This window comes from Sciurus vulgaris (assembly GCF_902686455.1).
Source record: "Sciurus vulgaris genome assembly, chromosome: 9".
Lineage (NCBI taxonomy): Eukaryota > Metazoa > Chordata > Mammalia > Rodentia > Sciuridae > Sciurus > Sciurus vulgaris.
In genome coordinates this window covers 41,506,536-41,527,155 of record NC_136469.1, presented here as the reverse complement: position 1 = coordinate 41,527,155, position 20,620 = coordinate 41,506,536, and the positions used below count along the sequence as shown (strand labels likewise).

The following is a 20,620-nucleotide window of genomic DNA, read 5'->3' as shown; positions in this document are numbered from 1 at the left end:
ACGATTTACCTTTTGCTTTTTGTTTTTATAAAAAAACAAGTAGCTTATTTTTTATTTATATATATACAAGAAGGTCAAACCTTTTTTTACATTTTTATTAGTGCTCTATAATTATAATTATAGATACAGTGGAGTTCGTTTTGACATACTTATATATGCTTGTAATATAATTTGCTCCATTACAATTCCCATTCCTTAGCCAGGCACAGTAAGTGGCACATGTCTGAAATTTAGTGGCACAGTGGAGTGAGGTAAGGGTAGGGTTGGGGGTCTGAGGCAGGATGATCACGAGTTCAAAGCCAGTCTCAGCAATTTGGCAAGGCCCTAAGCAACTTAGAAAGACCTACCACTAAATAAAAATTATAAAAAAAGGATTGGGGACATGGCTCAGTGGTTAAGCACCCCTGGATTCAATCCCCATTACTTCCACTTTCTCTCCCTTCCTTCTTCCCCCATCTCCCCTTCATATATTGGTTTTCTTTGTACTTGTTTTTTTGGGGGTTTTTTTGGTTTTTTTTTTTTTTTTTTTTTTTGTAATTTGCACCTAACAGATGAATGTAGCATTTATTGTGATACATTCATACATTATTGTGACACAATTTGGTAAGTTTCTTCAAAGAGTTTTGTTTTTTTAAAAATTTTTCCTGCCTGAGGGGCCGGGGATTCCAACCGTGGTCCTTGTGCATGCTAGGCCAACACTCTCCAGAACGAGTTATTTCTTCTGGTCAGTTTCATTCAGTAGTTCATCCACTTTGCCATCCATACTTCCTCCCCTTCAATTCCCTTCCTCTGCAACTCTATTCCTCTTTCATTTTCCTAGGATCCCCTTTCCTTTTTTAATTCTTATTTTTCTCTAGCTTCTGCATATGAGAAAAAATATGCAACTTTTTTTTGGTAATAAAAAGGAGGTCACTTTTACTCAAGAGGATATGACGATTGTAAATATATATGTACCTGACAGTGGAGTCCATAAATATACAAAGCAAATATTAAGAAATCCAAAGAATCAGAGACATTGCAATATAACAATAGTGGGAGATTTCAGTATGCCACTTTCAATAATAGACACCTAATCCAGACAGAAAATTGATTAAAAAAAAAAAAATTGAAGTTAAAGAACACTTCAGACCAAATGAACAAAACAGACATATAAAGAACAATTTATCCAACCAAAAGACAAACCACAATCTCCTCAGGTGCACACAGAACATCTGCCAGCATGGGCCATAAGTAGAACACAAAACAAATATTGTTAAATCTAAGCAAAAATATGCAACTTTTTAAGTCAAACTTTCATTTCTTTCAATGAGATGATCTGTAGTTCCAGTAATTTACCAGAAGATGGCACAATTCCTTTTTTTAATGACAAAATCTCCATTGTATATATGTCATGTATATGTACCACATTTTCAATATTTAGTCATCTGTTGACAGGCACCTGGGTTGATTCCATAATGTGGCAATTGCGAATTGTGCTGCTATAAACCTTGGTATTCATATATCAGTATAGTATGCTGATTTTAGTACTTTTTGATTAATAACAAGGAGTGGGAAATTTGGGTCATGTAGTGGTTTCATTCTTAGACTTTTGAGGAATCTCCATATGCTTTCCAAGGTGATTATACTAATTTCTAGTCCCACCAACAATGTATGAATATATCTTTTCCCCCATATCCTCACCAGCATTTATCATTATTTGTATTCTTTTTTTAAGTTTTTTTTAATTTTTTTATTTTTTTTAATTAAAAATCATAAATTTACATAGGGCAATGTTGTTTGATTCATTCTGTTATTTTTTTCCCTTCCCCCCACCCCTCCCACCCCTCTTTTCCCTCTATACAGTCCTTCCTTCTTCCATTCTTACCACCCTCCTTATCCCTAACCCTAAACCCCTATTCTTGATGATTGCTGTTCTTATTGGAGTGAGATAAAATCACAATGACATTTAGATTTGCATTTCCCTTATTACTAAGGATGTTCAACATTTTTCATATATCTGCTGGTCATTTTTTATTTTACCTTTTAAGAAATATTTATTTAATTTATTTGCCTTTTATTGATTGGGTTATTTGATATACTTTGGTTTTGTATGTGTTTTTAAAAATTTTTGTTTGTTTGTTTTCAGTTCTTTATATATTCTGGATATTAGTCCTCTGTCTGAAGAGCAAATATTTCTCTCATTCTGTGAGTTCTCTCTTTGTGATCTTAATTGTTTCCTTTGCTGTGCAGAAGTTTTTTAATTTAATGCCATCCCATTTATATAGTTTTGGTTTTATTTCTTGAGCTTTGGGGATATTGTTAAAGCAATTGGTGCCTGGACCAACGTATTAGAGTTTTGACCCTATGCCCTTGTATAACAATTTCACCACTTCTGGTTTAATCCCTAGGTTTTTAATCCACTTTGTGTTGACTTTTATGCAGGGTCATCAGACATAGGGATTCAATTTCATTTTTCTACATACAGATATCAGTTGTTCCACCACCATTTGTGGATAGATTATCTTTTCTGCAACATATATTTTTGGCACCTTAGGTATGAGGTTGCTCTATCTACATGGGTTTGTTTCTCTGTCTTTTCCATTCTGTTGTTCTTTATGTCTGTGTTGATGCCAATACCTTGGTAATGGTGGTGTTACGATAGCTCTGTAGTATAATTTGAGATCAGTTCTTGTGATGCCCCCAGCATTGCTTGTCTTGCTCAGGATTGCTTTAAATATTCTGGGCCTTTTATTCTTCCATATGAATTTAAGGACTGATTTTTCTAGCTCTGAGAAGAATGTCATTGCTATTTTGATGGGGATTGAATTGAAAATGTATATCACTTTTGGTGGTATAGTCATTTTGATAAGATCAGTTTTGCCTATGCAAGATCCTGGGAAGTCTTTCCATGTTCTAAGGTCTTCAATTTCTTTCAGAAGGCCAAATTTAAAGGTCTAAATTTTTGAGAAAGATTCAAAATGATAAAATTCTTAATTTTCAATTCCATGACTATGGAATTGAAATATATATTCTATCAATATGTTGGTAGCTATTTAAAATCATTTTCCATTTTTTTAAGGTTCTAAGATATAACATGTTCAGGCAAAGTGAATAAATACAATTAAATATTCTTGATCACATTGAAACTTTTCATTTTATTCCATAAAATGTAGATTACCATTTTCAATTATTTATAGTAGTACTTACTTTTTTTCTGTACATCATTGCTAATCTTAAATAACTTTTTTCTGTCTTCTCAGCCAACTTTACCTCAAAGATTTTCTTGAATATTTCTTTCAGTTTCTTAAGTAATGACATTATATTCAATTTTATGATGGTTATAATAACCATTATTACTATTGAGATACATGACATATGTATATATATATATTTCAGGAAAATGCTTTTGTTGTATCAATTGTTTTTATTTTTTAGTATTAATACCACAGTGGTTTGCTCTGATGTTGAAAAATCTCTTGCAGAAATCTGTTTGTCAACAACTAAGTGACAAGAATTATTTGCATTCACTTAAGCCAGTAGCTTTTAAAATGCCTATTATACATCCCAGATCAATTTAATAAAATCTATAGAATTTTAATTATTTTATTCTAAAAATTTTCCCACATTGGCTATGATTTTTTTTAATGTGTAGATTTAACCTTGGTTAGCTTCTTTCATAGCAAGAGTTAATTTTATCTAGTCAATTACAGAAAACTTTTTTTTTGCGGGGGATACCAGGGATTGAACTCAGTGGACTCTTAACCTCTGAGCTAGATCCCTAATACTTTTTATTTTTATTTTATTTTTGGTACTGGGAATTGAACCCAGAGGCACTTATCCACTGAGTCACATCCCCAGCTCTTTTTTGTATTTTATTTAGAGACAGGTTCTTGTTAAGTTCCTTAGGGCCTTGTTAAGTTGCTGAGGCTGGCTTTGAACTCGTGATCCACCTGCCTCAGCCTCCTGAGCCAATGGGATTACTGGCGTGCATCATTGTGCCCAGCCATGAAAAACCTTTCTTAAGAAATGCATCTAATATTGGGATTAATAGACTGAGTATTATTTACACAAAATAACAACTAAGACACTGACATTTTGTTGTTATTGCTTCTAAGAAATGCATATCAGGGGAGGTTCATTTAATGCTAATGGCAATTTATTGATTACTTAAACCATTTAACTGGAAATACTTTGGTATAAATCAAATTAAATATAAATTACAAAATCCCAACCTCCTGAAATAGTGCCACTCTAAATGACAACCATCTACACATCAAAAGGTGTTAGGTGTTGATATCTAGGATATGTTATTCAGGATTCATCTTATTGCAACAGCATGGATATGTGACAACCATTAGTTTAAACTCAGTTTTTAGTTTTTGTTGTTATGAAATATATCAAAATCTCAGGAAAAATATTCAGAAAGTCTTGTTGTTAGCATATTCTGTAGTATTCATTAACATAATAGGAGTCTTAGCAATTTGTCCGAAATTCAAATTTATGAAACCCTATGCAGTCTCCTTAAGGAGATTAAAAGCTAACATTGGTATGATTATACTGTCCTCTAGTGTCAAAATAACTGATGTTTACACTGAAATTCATTTGCCTTTTTCAGATCAGTATTTTCATGACTCATTTGTCCAACTATGGGAACGACCGACTGGGATTATATACATTTGTTAATCTGGCCAACTTCATGCAAACCTGGACCAACCTTCGTCTTCAGACTCTGCCACCAGTGCAGCTGGCTCACAAATATTTTGAACTCTTTCCTGATCAGAAAGACCCTCTTTGGCAGGTGAAATTGGTTCAATAATTTGAACAACTAATGAATTCCATAACCATATCTTATAGCTATAAGAGATATTCCAAATCTGAAAAAGTGAAGAAATCTGAAAAATTGGTAAACAGGTTGTGTGCTGGGCTGGTAGCTAACCAGTCAGCCTTTAACATATCCTCCTATCTCTAATGATTAAAGCACATTAAAAGGTCTCTGAGAAGTGTTCACTTCTGACATCTGCCTCCTGAACCATAAGGCACACCAGTAGCTACAGAATATCAGTTGCTTTCAGAAATATTATTTGGGAATTATTTTGGACCCAAGGAAACCGGGATATTTCACAGATAAATAACTGAACTCCTTAAGAAAAAAAAAAAAAAACACATTAAACTGTTCTAGGGAAAACCTAGACTTCAAAGCATAGAATTAGATGTTGTAGCACTGTGGGAACCATGTTGGACCAAAATTTTCTACTACATAATTTGTGGGAAGAAATATCTTAGCAAATAGCTAAATATACTTTTTATGTGTCACACTGGGCTTTTTACATCTCTTAATTCATTTAATCAATACAAATGTCTATGTGGTAGGTACAGTTATTATCCTCATTTTATACATGACCATATTACATCAAAAACAGGCTGAGTCAGTTAAGCAAAGTCATATGTCTCATGTGTTACAAAGAAGGAGCCACTTTGATGCTGGCTAACTCTAGAGGTTGTGTTCTAAGTGCTGCTAGAGGTACAGAGCTGATAACAAAATAATACAGTCTTCAGAAATAAAACTCAGTATATTTCACTAATTGAAGTTGTGGTCAGTTTTGACCTCCATATTAAACCATTCATCTTTGAACTAAAAACTAATTCTCCTGGAGCATAAACAGATAATTCTAAGAGACATAACTGTATTTAGCAGGTTAAAGTTGGTGGTTGTGGAATTGTAGCAGCATATTACTTTCCAGTTGTTATAACAAGTACATTTTCATCTTAACCACTACAAAAACATCATCAAATGTTATCCACCGGAAAGACATGAAATTTTCTGCTTATTGGACACCTTATTTTTAAACTAAAATCATTACTTCAGGTAACAAGCTTAAAATAACTTTTTTCCAACAGCAATAAGAATATCCCCCCTTTTAGTTTTCACTAAAAAGCAGATTTATTTAACTTTACCTATATAAAATATTAACTGAATGTAAATAAAAAGTGGTCCTGTTTGCCCATTCCTGAAATAATATTCAGAGCTACTGTAATTCTTCCCCTTTTACTACATAATATACACTTTGAAGTTAAAGGGTATTCCAGATACTATCTTACACATGGGTATTTGTTTTAAGTTATTATAGATATAAAACAATCTTAAAGTAATAATTCACCCTTATTTTACCCTTTTTATAAAATGTATTACTTTTAAACATCATTGTCTGTAAAGTCACATTTTTAGATATACATTACCAATCATTGAAGGCATCTGAGGAATGACTGTCTCTTTAAATATTATAATAATGATTAGATCCCTATCCCTTTTAAGCACATCAGGGAAGCTTAAAGTTACTTGGAATAAAAGTCTGACACCTTATATTTCATTTATTTATTTAGGTTGGCAGGAAGTACATATTATAATAATGATTAGATCCCTATCCCTTTGAAACACATCAGGGAAGCTTAAAGTTACTTGGAATAAAAGTCTGACACCTTATATTTCATTTATTTATTTAGGTTGGCAGGAAGTACATTCTCTATTCAGCAAGCTCACTATAAAGAAAAAAAAAAAGTAAAAACTTAGAATATAGAACTGGCCAGTAACAAAATTAAACTCTCAATACTATGAGATTGTATATCCAAAATGGAAATATATCCCCTCTCCCACCTCCTCACTCTTAGATTCAGTATGAAAAGACATTGCTCTAACACACTCATCATGCCACTTATGGACTTTCAATTCCAAAAAATTAAAAAACAAAAGAAACCTCCTTGTTTATTTTGCTTTTTCCTATGACAGCTATAAGGATGAAAGTTGAAAATGATGATACACAATAAACGCACACAAATACATCTCTATATTCTTCTCCAAATTAGAATCCTTGTGATGACAAACGCCACAGAGACATATGGTCTAAAGAAAAAACCTGTGATCGCTTACCTAAATTCTTGGTAATAGGACCCCAGAAAACTGGTAAGTACTTTTAATGCTATGATTAACCAGAGTGTAAAAATATGAAAGACTAGACAGTGAGTTCTTCCTATAAAATTGATGGATAAATAATATTATCTTACATAATCTTTGTTTAGTTCAGTAATAGACTTAAGTATTTTATCAAAGTGTTTTTCTTTTTCTTTTTTTTTTTTCATGAAAAGAATGAAGTAGATGTCATACAGTTTGAATATCCAGCAATTAATTTGGTGACACATATCATTTTTTTCCTCAAAGATCATCATTGGAAAACATTAACATTTCTAAAAGCAAAACTAATCATGTGTTTAGAAAGTGCAACAGGATTTTGTCAAAAGTCAAGAGGAATACATATAAATACCCAGTACTCTATAATAAACCCCTCCAGAACAATAGTTCTTAGTCTGCCATCTCCCTGATATAATTTATTTGTAAACAATAAGTTGCAGAGATGGCTATTTCTTAAAAGTTTAAAAGATAGCTGACAAGCAGAATTCCTATACATAAAACAAAAGTTTGTGCTAACAAAGGTATTTATTCATACCCAGGAGAAATCTTTTGTACTGTTTCCTAAATTGGTTTGTAATTTTTTTCCATAAACTTTTTTTTTTTCTGTAAGAATCAGTATCAAAATGAAGCCTAGTGGAAGCTTTAAAATACCAGACATTTAAACTGTATGCTCGGTGATAAATTATTTGAGTCTCTTGGAATCTGGCTTCGTGGAAAAACAGCTATTTCAACTGTATTGCTTATTATACCTCTCTGGAAAAAAAACTGAGGAGGATTCTATGCAAGATCCACAGAGTTAAATATTTTCATTTTTTTCTTAGTCCCATTTGCAAATATCCATCTGAAAACAATAAGTATGACATTTTTTCTTATGCTTATGTATTTTACTCATCCTTATCTATCTAAAGTCAAAAGGCAACTAGGAAAACATTGAAACTGAAACCTTTTCCGTGAATTCCCACTGTCATCACATACCCTTGTCATTACGTCTACTCTCTGAAGCTTGACATACCATGTTTGCTTCAGGAAACCCTGCTGGGGATGCTTCCTCTTATGCTGGCCTGGTTATACAGGTATTTTAATATCATGGTTAGATGGCGGAATTATTACTTGTCATCCTAAACTCAATTTGGTTTCCAAATGTTTATATTACTATTTGGATATGATATTTGTCTTTGGGAAAAAATATTGAAAATTATTCCTTTTCATATAAATTTATTTTTTGATGTTATTGAGATATAATTTACCTACATTCAAATTCAATCATCTTAGATGTCCAATTTGATAACTTTTGGCATTTGTACATAGTTATGTAATTATCACCACACTCAAATTATAGAACAGTTTTGTCCAAAAAATTTCTCCATATCCCCTTGTATCCAATTCCTCCAAACCCCACCCTATCCCCAGCCAAAGGCACCACTTTCTTGTTTTTACAATTTTTTTTATTTTTACAGACTGCATTTTGATTCATTGTACACAAATGGTGTACATCTTTTCATTTCTATGGTTGTGCACAATGTAGATTCATACCATTCATGTAATCATACACGTACATAGGGTAATGATGTCTGTCTCATTCCACCATTTTTTATACCCCACCTTCCTCCCTCTTATTTTCCTTTATGTAATCTAAAGTTCCTCCATTCTTCTCTCACCCCCACCTTCCCACCCACATTATATATCATCATTCACTTATCAGGGAAAACATTTGACTTTTGGTATTTTGGGATTGGCTTATTTCACTTAGCATGATATTCTCCAATTCCCTCCATTTCTCTGCAAATGCCATAATATTATTCTTCTTTATGACTGAATAATATTCCACTCTGTATATATAGCACAGTTTCTTTATCCATTTATCTGTTGAAGGGCATCTAGGTTGGTTTCATAATCTAGCTACTGTGAATTGAGCCACTATAAACATTGATGTGGCTACATAATTTTAAGTCCTTTGGGTATAAACCGAGGAGTGGGTTAACTGGGTCAAAATGTGGTTCCAAATGCAAATTAAAACAACTCTAAGATTTCATCCTACTCCAATTAGTATGGCTGTTATCAAGAACACAAACAATAATAGATACTGGCATGGATGTGGGGAAAAAGGCACACTTTTATATTGCTGGTGGAGTTGCAAATTGGTGCAGCCACTCTAGAAAGCAGTGTGGAGATTCCTCAGAAAACTTGGAATGAACCCACCTTTTGACCCAGTTATCCCATTCCTTGGCAACCACTTTCTATGACTGTAGTTTTACCTTTCTTAGAATTCCATATAAATGGAACTATACAGTTTATACAGCCTTTTGTGTTTAACTTCTTTCATTTAGCATGATACTTTTAAGATTCATCTATGCTATCTATATCCATCAACCGTGTTTGGAACTGAATATTTTAATTAGACAAAAGGATTTCCTCTAATCAGTTCCATAAGAACTAAATAGCTTTCTTTTCCCACACCTCTGTGTGTGTGTGTGTGTGTGTGTGTGTGTGTGTGTGTGTATGCTACCAGAGATTGAACCTAGGGTTTCTTTATCATTTTACCATTGTGCTACATTCCCAGTCCTTTTTATTTTTTTATTTTGAGACAGGGTCTTGCTAAATTGCTGAAGGTCTTGCTAAGTTCCTGAGGCTCAACTGGAATTTGCATAGTCCTCCTTCAGCTGCTGGAGTCACAGGCTTGCACCACACTAAATAACCTTATTTTTAACTTTAGTTTTGTCAGAAGTATTTTCCTAGATAATTTTGTATAGATTTAGTTATCTGGATAGTCAAATATTTTTTAGTGTTTTATAAGTGACAAAAAATAAAAACTAAAGGTACATAGTTTTTTTTAAAAATGTGTATGTCTATCGTTACGTAGTTGATTTAATATTGACAAAACATATGTACAAAACAGTTTATCCAGTCTTAAAAATACGTGTGGATAAAGATGGAATTCAAAAACCATGGATCTATTTTTTTGACCACTGATAGATTACCTTTTATTGACTATGCAAAATAATTACATTATATTCATCTTTTTTCTGTTTTTCTAATTGATGCTGGTTATGAAACTGTTAAAAAAAAACAGTAATTCTTAAAAATAAAAATCAGAAAAGAATGTTTTTCTAAAACATTTCAGAAAATAATTAATGTTTATTTTCATATTATAATATTTGTACTTTTTATCTTTATCTTTATAAATATTTATTATTTTCATTGAAAACAACGAGAACAACAACAAGACCTTAGACCTGAGAGTATAGTTTAGAGTCAGAGTGCTTGTAGAGCATTCATTTAGCCCTGGGTTATATCTCCAACACCACAAATAATTAATTAATTAAAAGGACTTATGCTTTCTTCTAAATGGTGTCTCAACTATTTTATTGAGATAAAGCATATTTAGTATATTTTCTTATTTTAATTCTAAATCGTATTCCAATGAATTTATGTTTTAACATGCCTTATAAATATTCTCTTATGGCATTAAATGGGTACTATTTCCACACAGATTATCTCACTTGACCCTGATCACGTATTTTCTTCTCCAGTACACAAACCAAAAAACTGATACTTAAAGGTTAAAAAATTTTTGTCCAAGAATGAATCAAACATTATCCTATGTAAATTTATGATTGCACAAATGGTATGCCTTTGTTCCATGTACAAACAGAGAAACAACATGTATCCCATTTGGTTACAATAAAAAAACAAATTTTGTTCAAGTTCACAGAGTTGGTAAGTACTAGATATAAAACTTTTGACCCTAGGATTTACCTGACTACAAAGAGCATACTCTTTATACTTCACTATCGATTTCAAATACTATAGAACTTTTTTCCCCAATAAGTTTTGTGTATTGTTTCACATTTCTTCTAATTCAGTGATTATCAAAGGTGATCATCACACCAGCAGCCTAAGCATCATCAGGGAGCTTGTTAGAAATGCAAATTCTTGAGGTATACCATAGTACAACTCAATCCAGAAACTCTGGGATAGGTCCCTACTATCTGTATTTTAACAAGTCCTCTAGTGAATCTAATACATGCTGAAAATTGAAGATCACTATTTAAGTTAAACTTGTAAAGGGTACTTTTACTTCATATATCATAGATTTCTATATTTCATCCCCTGTAGTTATTTGTGATTGTATATAAAGTGTTCATTGTTTGGCTTAGATGTAATCTAGAAACACTACCTGTTTCAATTAATTTATTTGACAATATTTAATTATTTGAAAAATAGTAATTTTAATTTTTTTGGTTGATAGTTATGATAGAATTTAGGTCCAATACTAAAGAAAACTTGTCAGAGACATAAGAAAATTCAAACCCAAAACACCAAAGGCCAAATGTTTTCTCTGATATGTGGAAGCTAAATCACGATAGGGTGGGAGGATAGTGAAGAATAAAGTTACTTTATATTAGTTAGAGGGGAGTGAAGAGAGGGGAAGGAATGGGGGAAGGAATGATAGAGTGAAACAGACATTATTACCTCATATACATGTGTGACTGCATGACTGATGTGATATGCAATATGCATAATCAGAAAACAGATTACACTGTATGCATGATCTATCAAAATGTATAAATACATTCTACTGCCGTGTACAACTAATTAGAACAAATAAAATAAAAAATTTAAAAAAGTAAGATGGCATGGTGGGTAGATAGAGTTGAATAGATGGATATGTAGTAAAGCAAATATTGCAAACTTTTGGTTGTGGACTCTAAGCATCAGGTAGAAGTATTTTCTGTATGATCCCTTCCACTTTTTAAATGTTGAAAATCTTCTCTTAAAAAATGTTGGATGAGTCGGGCACAGTAGTGGTGCACTGGGATAGGTCCCAACTGTCTGTGTAATCCCAGGAGCTCAGGAGGCTGAGGCAGGAGTATCACAAGTTCAAAGTCAGCCTCGGCAAAGGCGAGGTGTTAAGCAACTCAGTGAGACTCTGTCTCTAAATAAAATACAAAAGAGGGCCAGGGAGTTCAATTCCCGGTACCCTATCTCACCACCCCCCCACCGAAAAAAAAAAAAAAAGATGAAAACTAAAAGAAACTGAACACAGAACTCCCAGAGCTTCTCTTAAGTTTGAAGACATTTCGATGTGTCATCAAGCTGTAAAAATTACCAAAACATTGAGGGAAATGAGGGGAGGGGTATGAAAAATGGTGAAATGAGACAGACGTTACCCTATGACATGTATTGATTACATGAATGGTGTGAATCTACATCGTTCACATCCATAGAAATGAAAACATGTACCCCATTTGTGTACAATGAATCAAAATGCAGTCTGTAAAAATTAAAAAAAATTTAAAAAAAAGAAAAAAAGAAATGCAGGATGCCTAAAGAGCATAAAAAGTAAAATCAAATTCTCCATAACTAAATCTGATTATAAAAACTGGTTCTTTGAGAGATCAGCAGGTATTTTACATGAAAGACAGCAAAAAGGGCATGAGGCTATTTCTAAATAACAATTTTGGGGTTAAAATTGATTCAGTCCCTACCCCTGGCAGTCCTACCTACAATCCTCCCACCTCCAAATCATAAAAGTCACAGAGGATTTCAATGTGACCTATTTTTGGGCTGCAGATACCAGCTGGGTATCCTGTGACATGGAATACAGAAAATGACAGACTCATACTTGAAGCTTCTTAAGAACATGGTGAAAATGTTGAGCTCTTTAGTTCTTGTCTTTTGTATAAAGTCTATCGTTCTAAAGATCCACATCTTTTTTTAAAAACAATTGAACATTGTATAATCCCCCTCAGCTGTATTGAAGTATAACTGACAAAATTGTCTGTTTAAAGGCAAAAAAAAAAAAGGAAAGTCAAACTTTTGTGCACATGGCAATGTGACATTATTTTTTTTATCGTAAACAAATGGGATACATGTTGTTTCTCTGTTTGTACATGGTGTAAAGGCATACCATTTGTGTAATCATAAATTTACATAAGGTAATGTTGTTTGATACATTCTGTTATTATTTCCCTTCCCCCCACCACTCCCAACCCTCTTTTCCCTCTATACAGTCCTTCCTTCCTCCATTCATGCCCCGCTCCCTAACCCTAACTCTAATCCTAACACTAACCCCTCCAACCCCCCATTATGTGTCATCATCCACTTATTAGCCATATCATTGGTCCTTTGGTTTTTTGAGATTGGCTTATCTCACTTATCATGATATTCTCCAATTTCATCCATTTGTCTGCAAATGCCATAATTTTATCATTCTTTATGACTGAGTAATATTCCATTGTATATATATACATATATATGTGTATATATATATATATACACATATATATGTATATATATATATACCACAGTTTCTTTAACCATTCATCAATGAAGGACATCTAGGTTGGTTCCACAATCTGGCTATTGTGAATTGAGCTGCTATGAACATTGATGTGCCTGTATCTCTGTAGTATGCTGATTTTAAGTCCTTTGGGTATAGGCGGAGGAGTGGGATAGCTGGGTCAAATGGTGGTTCCATTCCAAGTTTTCTAAGGAATCTCCACACTGCTTTCCAGAGTGGCTGCACTAATATTCAGCCCCACCAGCAATGTATGAGTGTACCTTTCTCCCCACATCCTCGCCAACACCTGTTGTTGCTCGTATTCTTGATAATCGCCATTCTAATTGGGGTGAGATGGAATCTTAGGGTGGTTTTGATTTGCATTTCTCTTATTACTAGAAATGTTGAACATTTTTCCATATGTTTGTTGATTGCTTGTAGATCTTCTTCTGTGAAGTGTCTATTCATTTCCTTAGCCCATTGTCAATTGGATTATTTTTATTCTTGATGTAAAGTTTTTTGTGTTCTTTATAGATTCTGGAGATTAGTGCTCTATCTGAAGTATGATTGGCAAAGATTTTCTCCCACTCTGTAGGTTCTTTCTTCTCATTGCTGATAGTTTCCTTTGCTGAGAGAAAACCTTTTAGTTTGAATCTATCCCAGTTATTGACTCTAGCTTTTATTTCCTGTGCTATGGGAGTCCTGTTGAGGAAGCCTGGTCCTAAGCCAACATGTTGAAGATCTGGACCTACTTTTTCTTCTATAATCTGCAGGGTCTCTGGTCTGATTCCGAGGTCCTTAATCCATTTTGAGTTTATTTTCATGCCTGGTGAGAGATATGGATTTAGTTTCATTCTGTTGCATATGGATTTCCAATTTTCCCAGCACCATTTGTTGAAGAGGCTATCTTTTCTCCATTGCATATTTTTGGCCCCTTTGTCTAGCATGAGAAAATGGTATTTATTTGGGTTTGTGTACATGTCCTCTATTCTGTACCATTGAGCTACCTTTCTATTTTGGTACCAATACCATGCCCTTTTTGTTACTATTGCTTTGTAGTAGACATGAAGATCTGGTATTGCAATACCCCCTGTTTCACTCTTCCTGCTAAGGATTGCTTTAGCTATTCTGGGTTTCTTATTCTTCCAGATGAATTTCATAATTGCTTGCTCTATTTCTGTAAGATACACCATTGGAATTGCATTGAATCTGTGTAGCACGTTAGGTAGTATGGCCATTTTGACAATATTAATTCTTCCTATCCAAGAACATGGGAGATCTTTCCATCTTCTAAGGTGTTCTTCAATTTCTTTCTTGAGTGTTCTATAGTTCTCATTGTAGAGGTCTTTCACCTCTTTTGTGAGATTGATTCCCAATTATTTTATTTTTTTCAAGGCTATTGTGAATGGGGTAGTTTTCCTAATTATTCTTTCCAAAGATTCATCACTTATGTATAAAAATGCATTAGATTTATGTGCATTGATCTTATATTCTGCTACTTTACTGAATTCACTTATGAGTTCTAAAAGTTTTCTGTGGAATTTCCTGGTTCCTCTAAGTATATAATCATATCATCAGCAAATAGGGATAGTTTGAGTTCTTCTTTTCCTATTCGTATCCCTTTAATTTATTTGGTCCATCTAATTGCTCTGGCTAGAGTTTCAAGGATGATATTGAATAGAAGTGGTGAAAGAGGACATCCCTGCCTTGTTCCAGTTTTTAGGGGAAATGCTTTCAGTTTTTCAACATTTAGAATGATATTAGCCATGGGCTTAGCATAGATGGCCTTAACAATGTTAAGGAATGTTCCCACTATCCCTATTTATTCTAGTGTTTTGAGAATGAAGGGGTGCTGTATTTTATCAAATGCTTTTTCTGCATCTATTGAAATAATCATGTGATTCTTCACTTTAAGTCTTTTGATATGGTGAATTACATTTATTGATTTCCTGATGTTGAACCAACCTTGCATCCCTGGGATGAAACCCACTTGATCATGGTGCACTATCTTTTTAATATATTTTTGCATGCGATTTGCTAAAATTTTGTTGAGAATTTTTGCATCTATGTTCATTAAGGATATTGGCCTGAAATTTTCTTTCCTCAATATGTCTCTGTCTGGTTTAGGTATCAGGGTGATATTGGCTTCATAGAATGAGTTTGCGAGGGTTCCCTCCTCTCTTCTTCTATTTTATGGACTACTTTCAAAAGTATTGGAATGAGCTCTTCTTTAAAGGTTTTGTAGAACTTGGCTGAGAACCCATCTGGTCCTGGACTTTTCTATGTTGATAGGCTTTTGATGACTTCTTCTATTTCATTACTTGAAATTGGTCTATTTAAATTGTGTATGTCCTCCTTGTTCACTTTAGGCAATTCATATGTCTCTAGAAACCTGTTGATGCCTTCAAATTTTCTATTTTATTGGAGTGTAGATTTTCAAAATAGCTTCTAATTATGTTTTGTATTTCAATCCTGTCTGTTGTGATATTTCCTTGTTCATTCCAAATTTTAGTGATTTGGGTTTTCTCTCGTCTTCTCTTTGTTAGTGTGGCTAAAGGTTTGTCAATTTTGTTTATTTTTTCGAAGAACCAACTATTTATTTTGTCAATTTTTTGTATTGTTTCTTTTGTTTCAATTTCATTGATTTCAGCTCTGAGTTTAACTATTTCCTCTCTTCTACTACTTTTGGTGCTGCTCTGTTCTTCTTTTTCTAGGGCTTTGAGCTGTAGTGTTAGGTCATTTATTTGTTGAGTTTTACTTCTTTTATTAAATGTGCTCCATGAAATAAATTTCCCTCTAAGTACTGCTTTCATAGTGTCCCAGAGATTTTGGTATGATGTTTCTTTGTTCTCATTTACCTCTCAGAATTTTTTAATTTCCTTCCTAATTGCCCCAGCCTGCAGGACATCAACGGGTACCTGGAGGGGGGTGCTGGGATTGAGAGAGACAAGAGACACGAGAAATGGAGACAAGACAAAAGCCTGATCAAGTCTCATTTATTAGGGGAATAAACACAGTTAATATAAAGTACAGAAACCAATGAGAGTAAAGCGCGTGGAGGCAAGACTAGTCTCGCGCCAGAATTCCAATAAGGAAGTGTAATTGTCCAATCATGAAGCACCACGCAATGTAGTCTGATGCACCTGGTATTGTCTGACAGGTGTGTAAACAGGTAATGGCACGTCCCACCAGCATCTGGCAGGCGCCATCTTAGCTCAGCATGAGGCGAGGCAGGGGGCGTGACCATGAGTCAAAGTGCCTGACCATGAGCCAAGGTGAGTGACCATGAGCCAAGGCGCATGACCTTGAGGCAAGGCAGGGCGCGTGACCTGCCGGCTCCGGACACCTAATATCTTGTTATCCATTCATCATGTAATAGCATATTGTTTAATCTCCAGGTGTTGGAGTAGTTTCTGTTTTTTACTCTTTCATTTATTTCTAACTTCAATCCATTATGATCTCAGAGATTACAAGGTAGTATCTCTATCTTCTTGTATTTGCTAACATTAGCTTTGTGGCATAATATATCTATTTTAGAGAAGGATCCATGTGCTGCTGAGAAGAAAGTGTATTCGCTCTTGGTTGGATGGTATACTCTATAAATGTCCATTAAGTCTAAATTATTGATTGTGTTATTGAGATCTGTGGTTTCTTTGTTCAATTTTTGTCTGGAAGATCTGTCCAGTGGTGAGAGGCGTGTTAAAATCACCTAGTATTATTGTGTTATGGTCTATTTGGTTTCTGAAATTGAAAAGGATTTGTTTGACATACATGGATGAGCCACTGTTTGGGGCATAGATGTTTATGATTGTTATATCTTGCTGATTTATGCTTCCCTTAAGCAGTATGAAATGACCTTCTTTATCCCTTCTGACTAACTTTAGCTTGAAGTCCACATTATCTGAAATGAGGATGGATACTCCACCTCTTTTGCTGAGTCCATGTGCATGGTATGTTTTTCCCCATCCTTTCACCTTTAGTCTATGGGTATCTTTTTCTATGAGGTGAGTCTCTTGTAGGCAACATATTGTTGGATCTTTCTTTTTAATCCAATCTGCCAGTCTATGTCTTTTGATTGATGAATTCAGGCCATTAACATTCAGGGTTATTATTGAGATATGATTTGGTTTCCTAGTCATTTGGTTCATTTTTTAAATTTTATTTATTTATTTGTTTGACACAACTTGTTTCCTCCTTTATTTGACAATTCCTTTAGGATAATTCCTCCCTTTGCTGATTTGCTTCTTTGTTTTTCATCTCTTCCTCATGGAATATTTTGCTGAGATATTCTGTAATGCTGGCTTTCTTTTTGAAAATTCTTTTAGCTTTAGTTTATCATGGAAGTATTTTATTTCATCATCAAATTTGAAGGTAAATTTTGCTGGGTATAAGATTCTTGGTTGGCATCCATTTTCTTTCAGGGCTTGATAAATATTGTTCCAGGCCCAGCTTTTAGGGTCTGGACTGAAAAATCTGCTGATATCCGTATTGGTTTCCCCCTGAATGTAATTTGATTCTTTTCTCTCACAGCCTTTAAAATTCTGTCTTTATTTTGTATGTTAGGTATTTTCATTATAATGTGCCTTGGTGTGGTTCTGTTGTAATTCTGTATATTTGGAATCCTATAAGCCTCTTGAGCTTGATTTTCCATTTCATTCTTCAGATTTGGGAAATTTTCTGATATTATTTCATTGAATAGATTGTTCATTCCTTTGGTTTGTTTCTCTAGGCCTTCCTCAATCCCAATAATTCTTAAATTTGTCCTTTTCATGATATCCCATAGTTCTTGGAGATTCTGTTCATGATTTCTTTCCATCTTCTGTGTTTGTTCAACTTTGTTTTCAAGGTTAAATATTTTGTCTTCAATGTCTGAGGTTCTGTCTTTCAGGTGTTCTATCCTATTGGTTGTGCTTTCTATCTTAATTTGGTTTATTGTTTCCTTCATTTCAAGTATTTCTGTTTGTTTTTTTTCAATATCTCTAACTCTTTATTGAAATGATCTTTTGCTTCCTGTATTTGCTTTTTTCACTGTCAATTGGTGCGATCATTCAATGCCTGCATTTGCTCTTTCATCTCATCATTCAGTGCCTGCATTTGCTCTTTCATCTCATCGTTTGCTTCCTTGATCATTTTAATTATGTACATTCTGAACTCCTTTTCTGTCATTTCTTCTGCCATGCTGTCATTGGGTTTTATTGATGTAACATCTGGATTTGTTTGGGGCATTTTTTTCCCTTGTTTTCTCATGTTGCTCAGGTATCAGTGGACTGCTGAGATATTGCAGATTTCCTCTATTGACTTATAATATCCCTGAAGTTTTCTAGTATATCCCCTCTTAGCCTTCAGTAGGCTGAAGTCTTGGAGGAAGTTGATAGTGCGATGCTCCACAAGGAAGCTGCCTCTCTAGGGGTGGTGGCCTTCAGGTGGGTTATATTCCCTGTTAGTGGGCAGAGGTGCCTCCACTTGTTGACCAATGGTCATCCAAAGGGGAACTAGGCTGCGGGCTGATGCAAGGCCTGTTTGGGCCTGTGTCTCTGGTTTTACCGTCCTTGTGGGAAGACTCACCTGGTGGGGAAGACTCACCTGGTGTGGAGGTGTCACTGGTCAGTTCCCCTCCTAGAGGTTCCCCTCAATGTACAACTACTACGTGGGCTGAGCTGCCTTCCTCTGCAACGATCCCAGGGGCCCAGACCTACCTCCTGGGCCTGGGAGCCTCACCCTTTGCAGATGAGTCTCCTTAGGCTGCCTCTCTTCAGAGAATCTGCCTGCAGTCCTGGAAACTTCGCTCCGCCCCAAAGTGTGTCTCTGTGCGGCTCTTCCACCAAGAAGCCTCCTAGGTCCTGGGACCCTGCTCTGCACCTAATTGCCTGACCATGTGGCCCCCTGAGCAGCCACCTGGAGCCCAATACAATCGTTCCGAGTCCCAGCGACCCGCTGCACGCCTGTTCCTCCGGACAGCCGCCCGGTGTTCCGGAGCGGTCACTAGGAGTCCAAGCAACTCACTGCGTGCCTCCTCCTCCCCCCGCCAACCGCCCGTAGCCCTGGGCAGTCACTCCGAGTCCAAGTGACCCACCCCTTTCCTCCTCCTCCTCCTCCGGGTAGCCCCCCGGGTGTTCAGGAGCAGTCGCTCTGAGTCCAGGCAACCCGCTGCACGCCTCCTCTGGTAGCCGCCCGGAGCTCTGGTGCAGCCACGCCGAGACCAAGTGACCCACCACGCTCCTCCTCCGGGCCGCCCCCCAGTGTTCAGGAGCGGTCACTTGAGTCCAAACAACTCACCACTCACCTCCTCCTCTGAGCAGCTGCCTGGAGCTCTGATGCAGTCACTCCCAGTCCAAGCAACCTGCCGCGCTCCTCCAGGCAGGCCCCAGTGTTCAGGAGCGGTTGCTCTGAGTCCAAACAGCTCTCCTCGCAGCTCCTCCTCTGGGCAGCAGCTCAGAGCCCCAGTGGTTGCTCTGAGTCCAAGCGCTGTGCTGAGCGGCCTCCTCTATGATGCTCCCAGTTGTCCGAGTTCACTGCTCCAGCGGGGGGAGGCGTGTCTTGTTGGGCAGCTCTACTTCACAAAGTTCCCTACGTTTGGGACGACCGCCCCATCCAGGACACCTCCCCAATGGGAGAGACTCACCTGGCTGCTTTGAGTTGGTCCCAAGTCTCTCAATATCTCCTCTTTTGAATCCTGAATCCTGGAGCAACATGAAATGCAGCCACCCTCTAGTCCGCCATCTTGAAAACCTCAATGTGACATTATTAAAAGCAAAATTAGAATAGTAATTTCTCCAAGTGAGAGAAATATTGCAAGGCCATGACTGATTGCTATTCCTGTGTATTAACTTCAAATACAATTAACAAAACGTATTCCACCAGATTTTGTAAACTGTAAACCACATTAGAATAGAGAAGTAGAATCTGTAGTATATTTTTCTCCTAGAAGTACTGAATATGTAGTCCAGAAATATTTTTGTGTTGTGATCTTATAAACACACTCACATGTAGGTACATGGTTAAATCTTTGAAAAACTGAACTCAACCTGCCTTCCTTTATTTTGTAGATATCTGATTAAGCTGCACTCTTTGCCTCTTAATTTAAACTAATAAAATACTAATTTTTAGCTTATGACATTGCTCACTTAAAAAAATTCACACCCTTGCTTCACAATTGTTGCAAATATACATGGACACCTATGATATGCAATTCTGTGTTCAATACAATGTTAATATTTTAAGTTATGTCAATAAGAAATGGTACTAATTTTTTCAAATTTAGCAAGTAAAGCAATAGCTACATTACTTTTGTAAGTATGAAAGATATGAAAGAACACTCGAGTTTATGCAAACTTCTTAAAAGATCAAATTATGTTTAATTAACTATCATCAACCTCAGGAAGAACTTTTGTAGG

General features: G+C 35.5%; 1 protein-coding gene across 4 annotated transcripts in view; it reads left to right on the top strand.

Annotated features, from left to right (window-relative positions):
* Positions 1 to 20,620, top strand: part of LOC306669957 (bifunctional heparan sulfate N-deacetylase/N-sulfotransferase 3) — a 190,430-nt gene that overhangs the window by 148,341 nt on the left and 21,469 nt on the right. For all 4 annotated transcript variants that reach the window (XM_079154208.1, XM_079154207.1, XM_079154209.1 and 1 more), the window contains 2 exons: positions 4,595 to 4,777; positions 6,841 to 6,937. In XM_079154208.1, the coding sequence (XP_079010334.1) occupies positions 4,595 to 4,777; positions 6,841 to 6,937 (280 nt within the window). The remainder of the gene's footprint in view (positions 1 to 4,594; positions 4,778 to 6,840; positions 6,938 to 20,620) is intronic.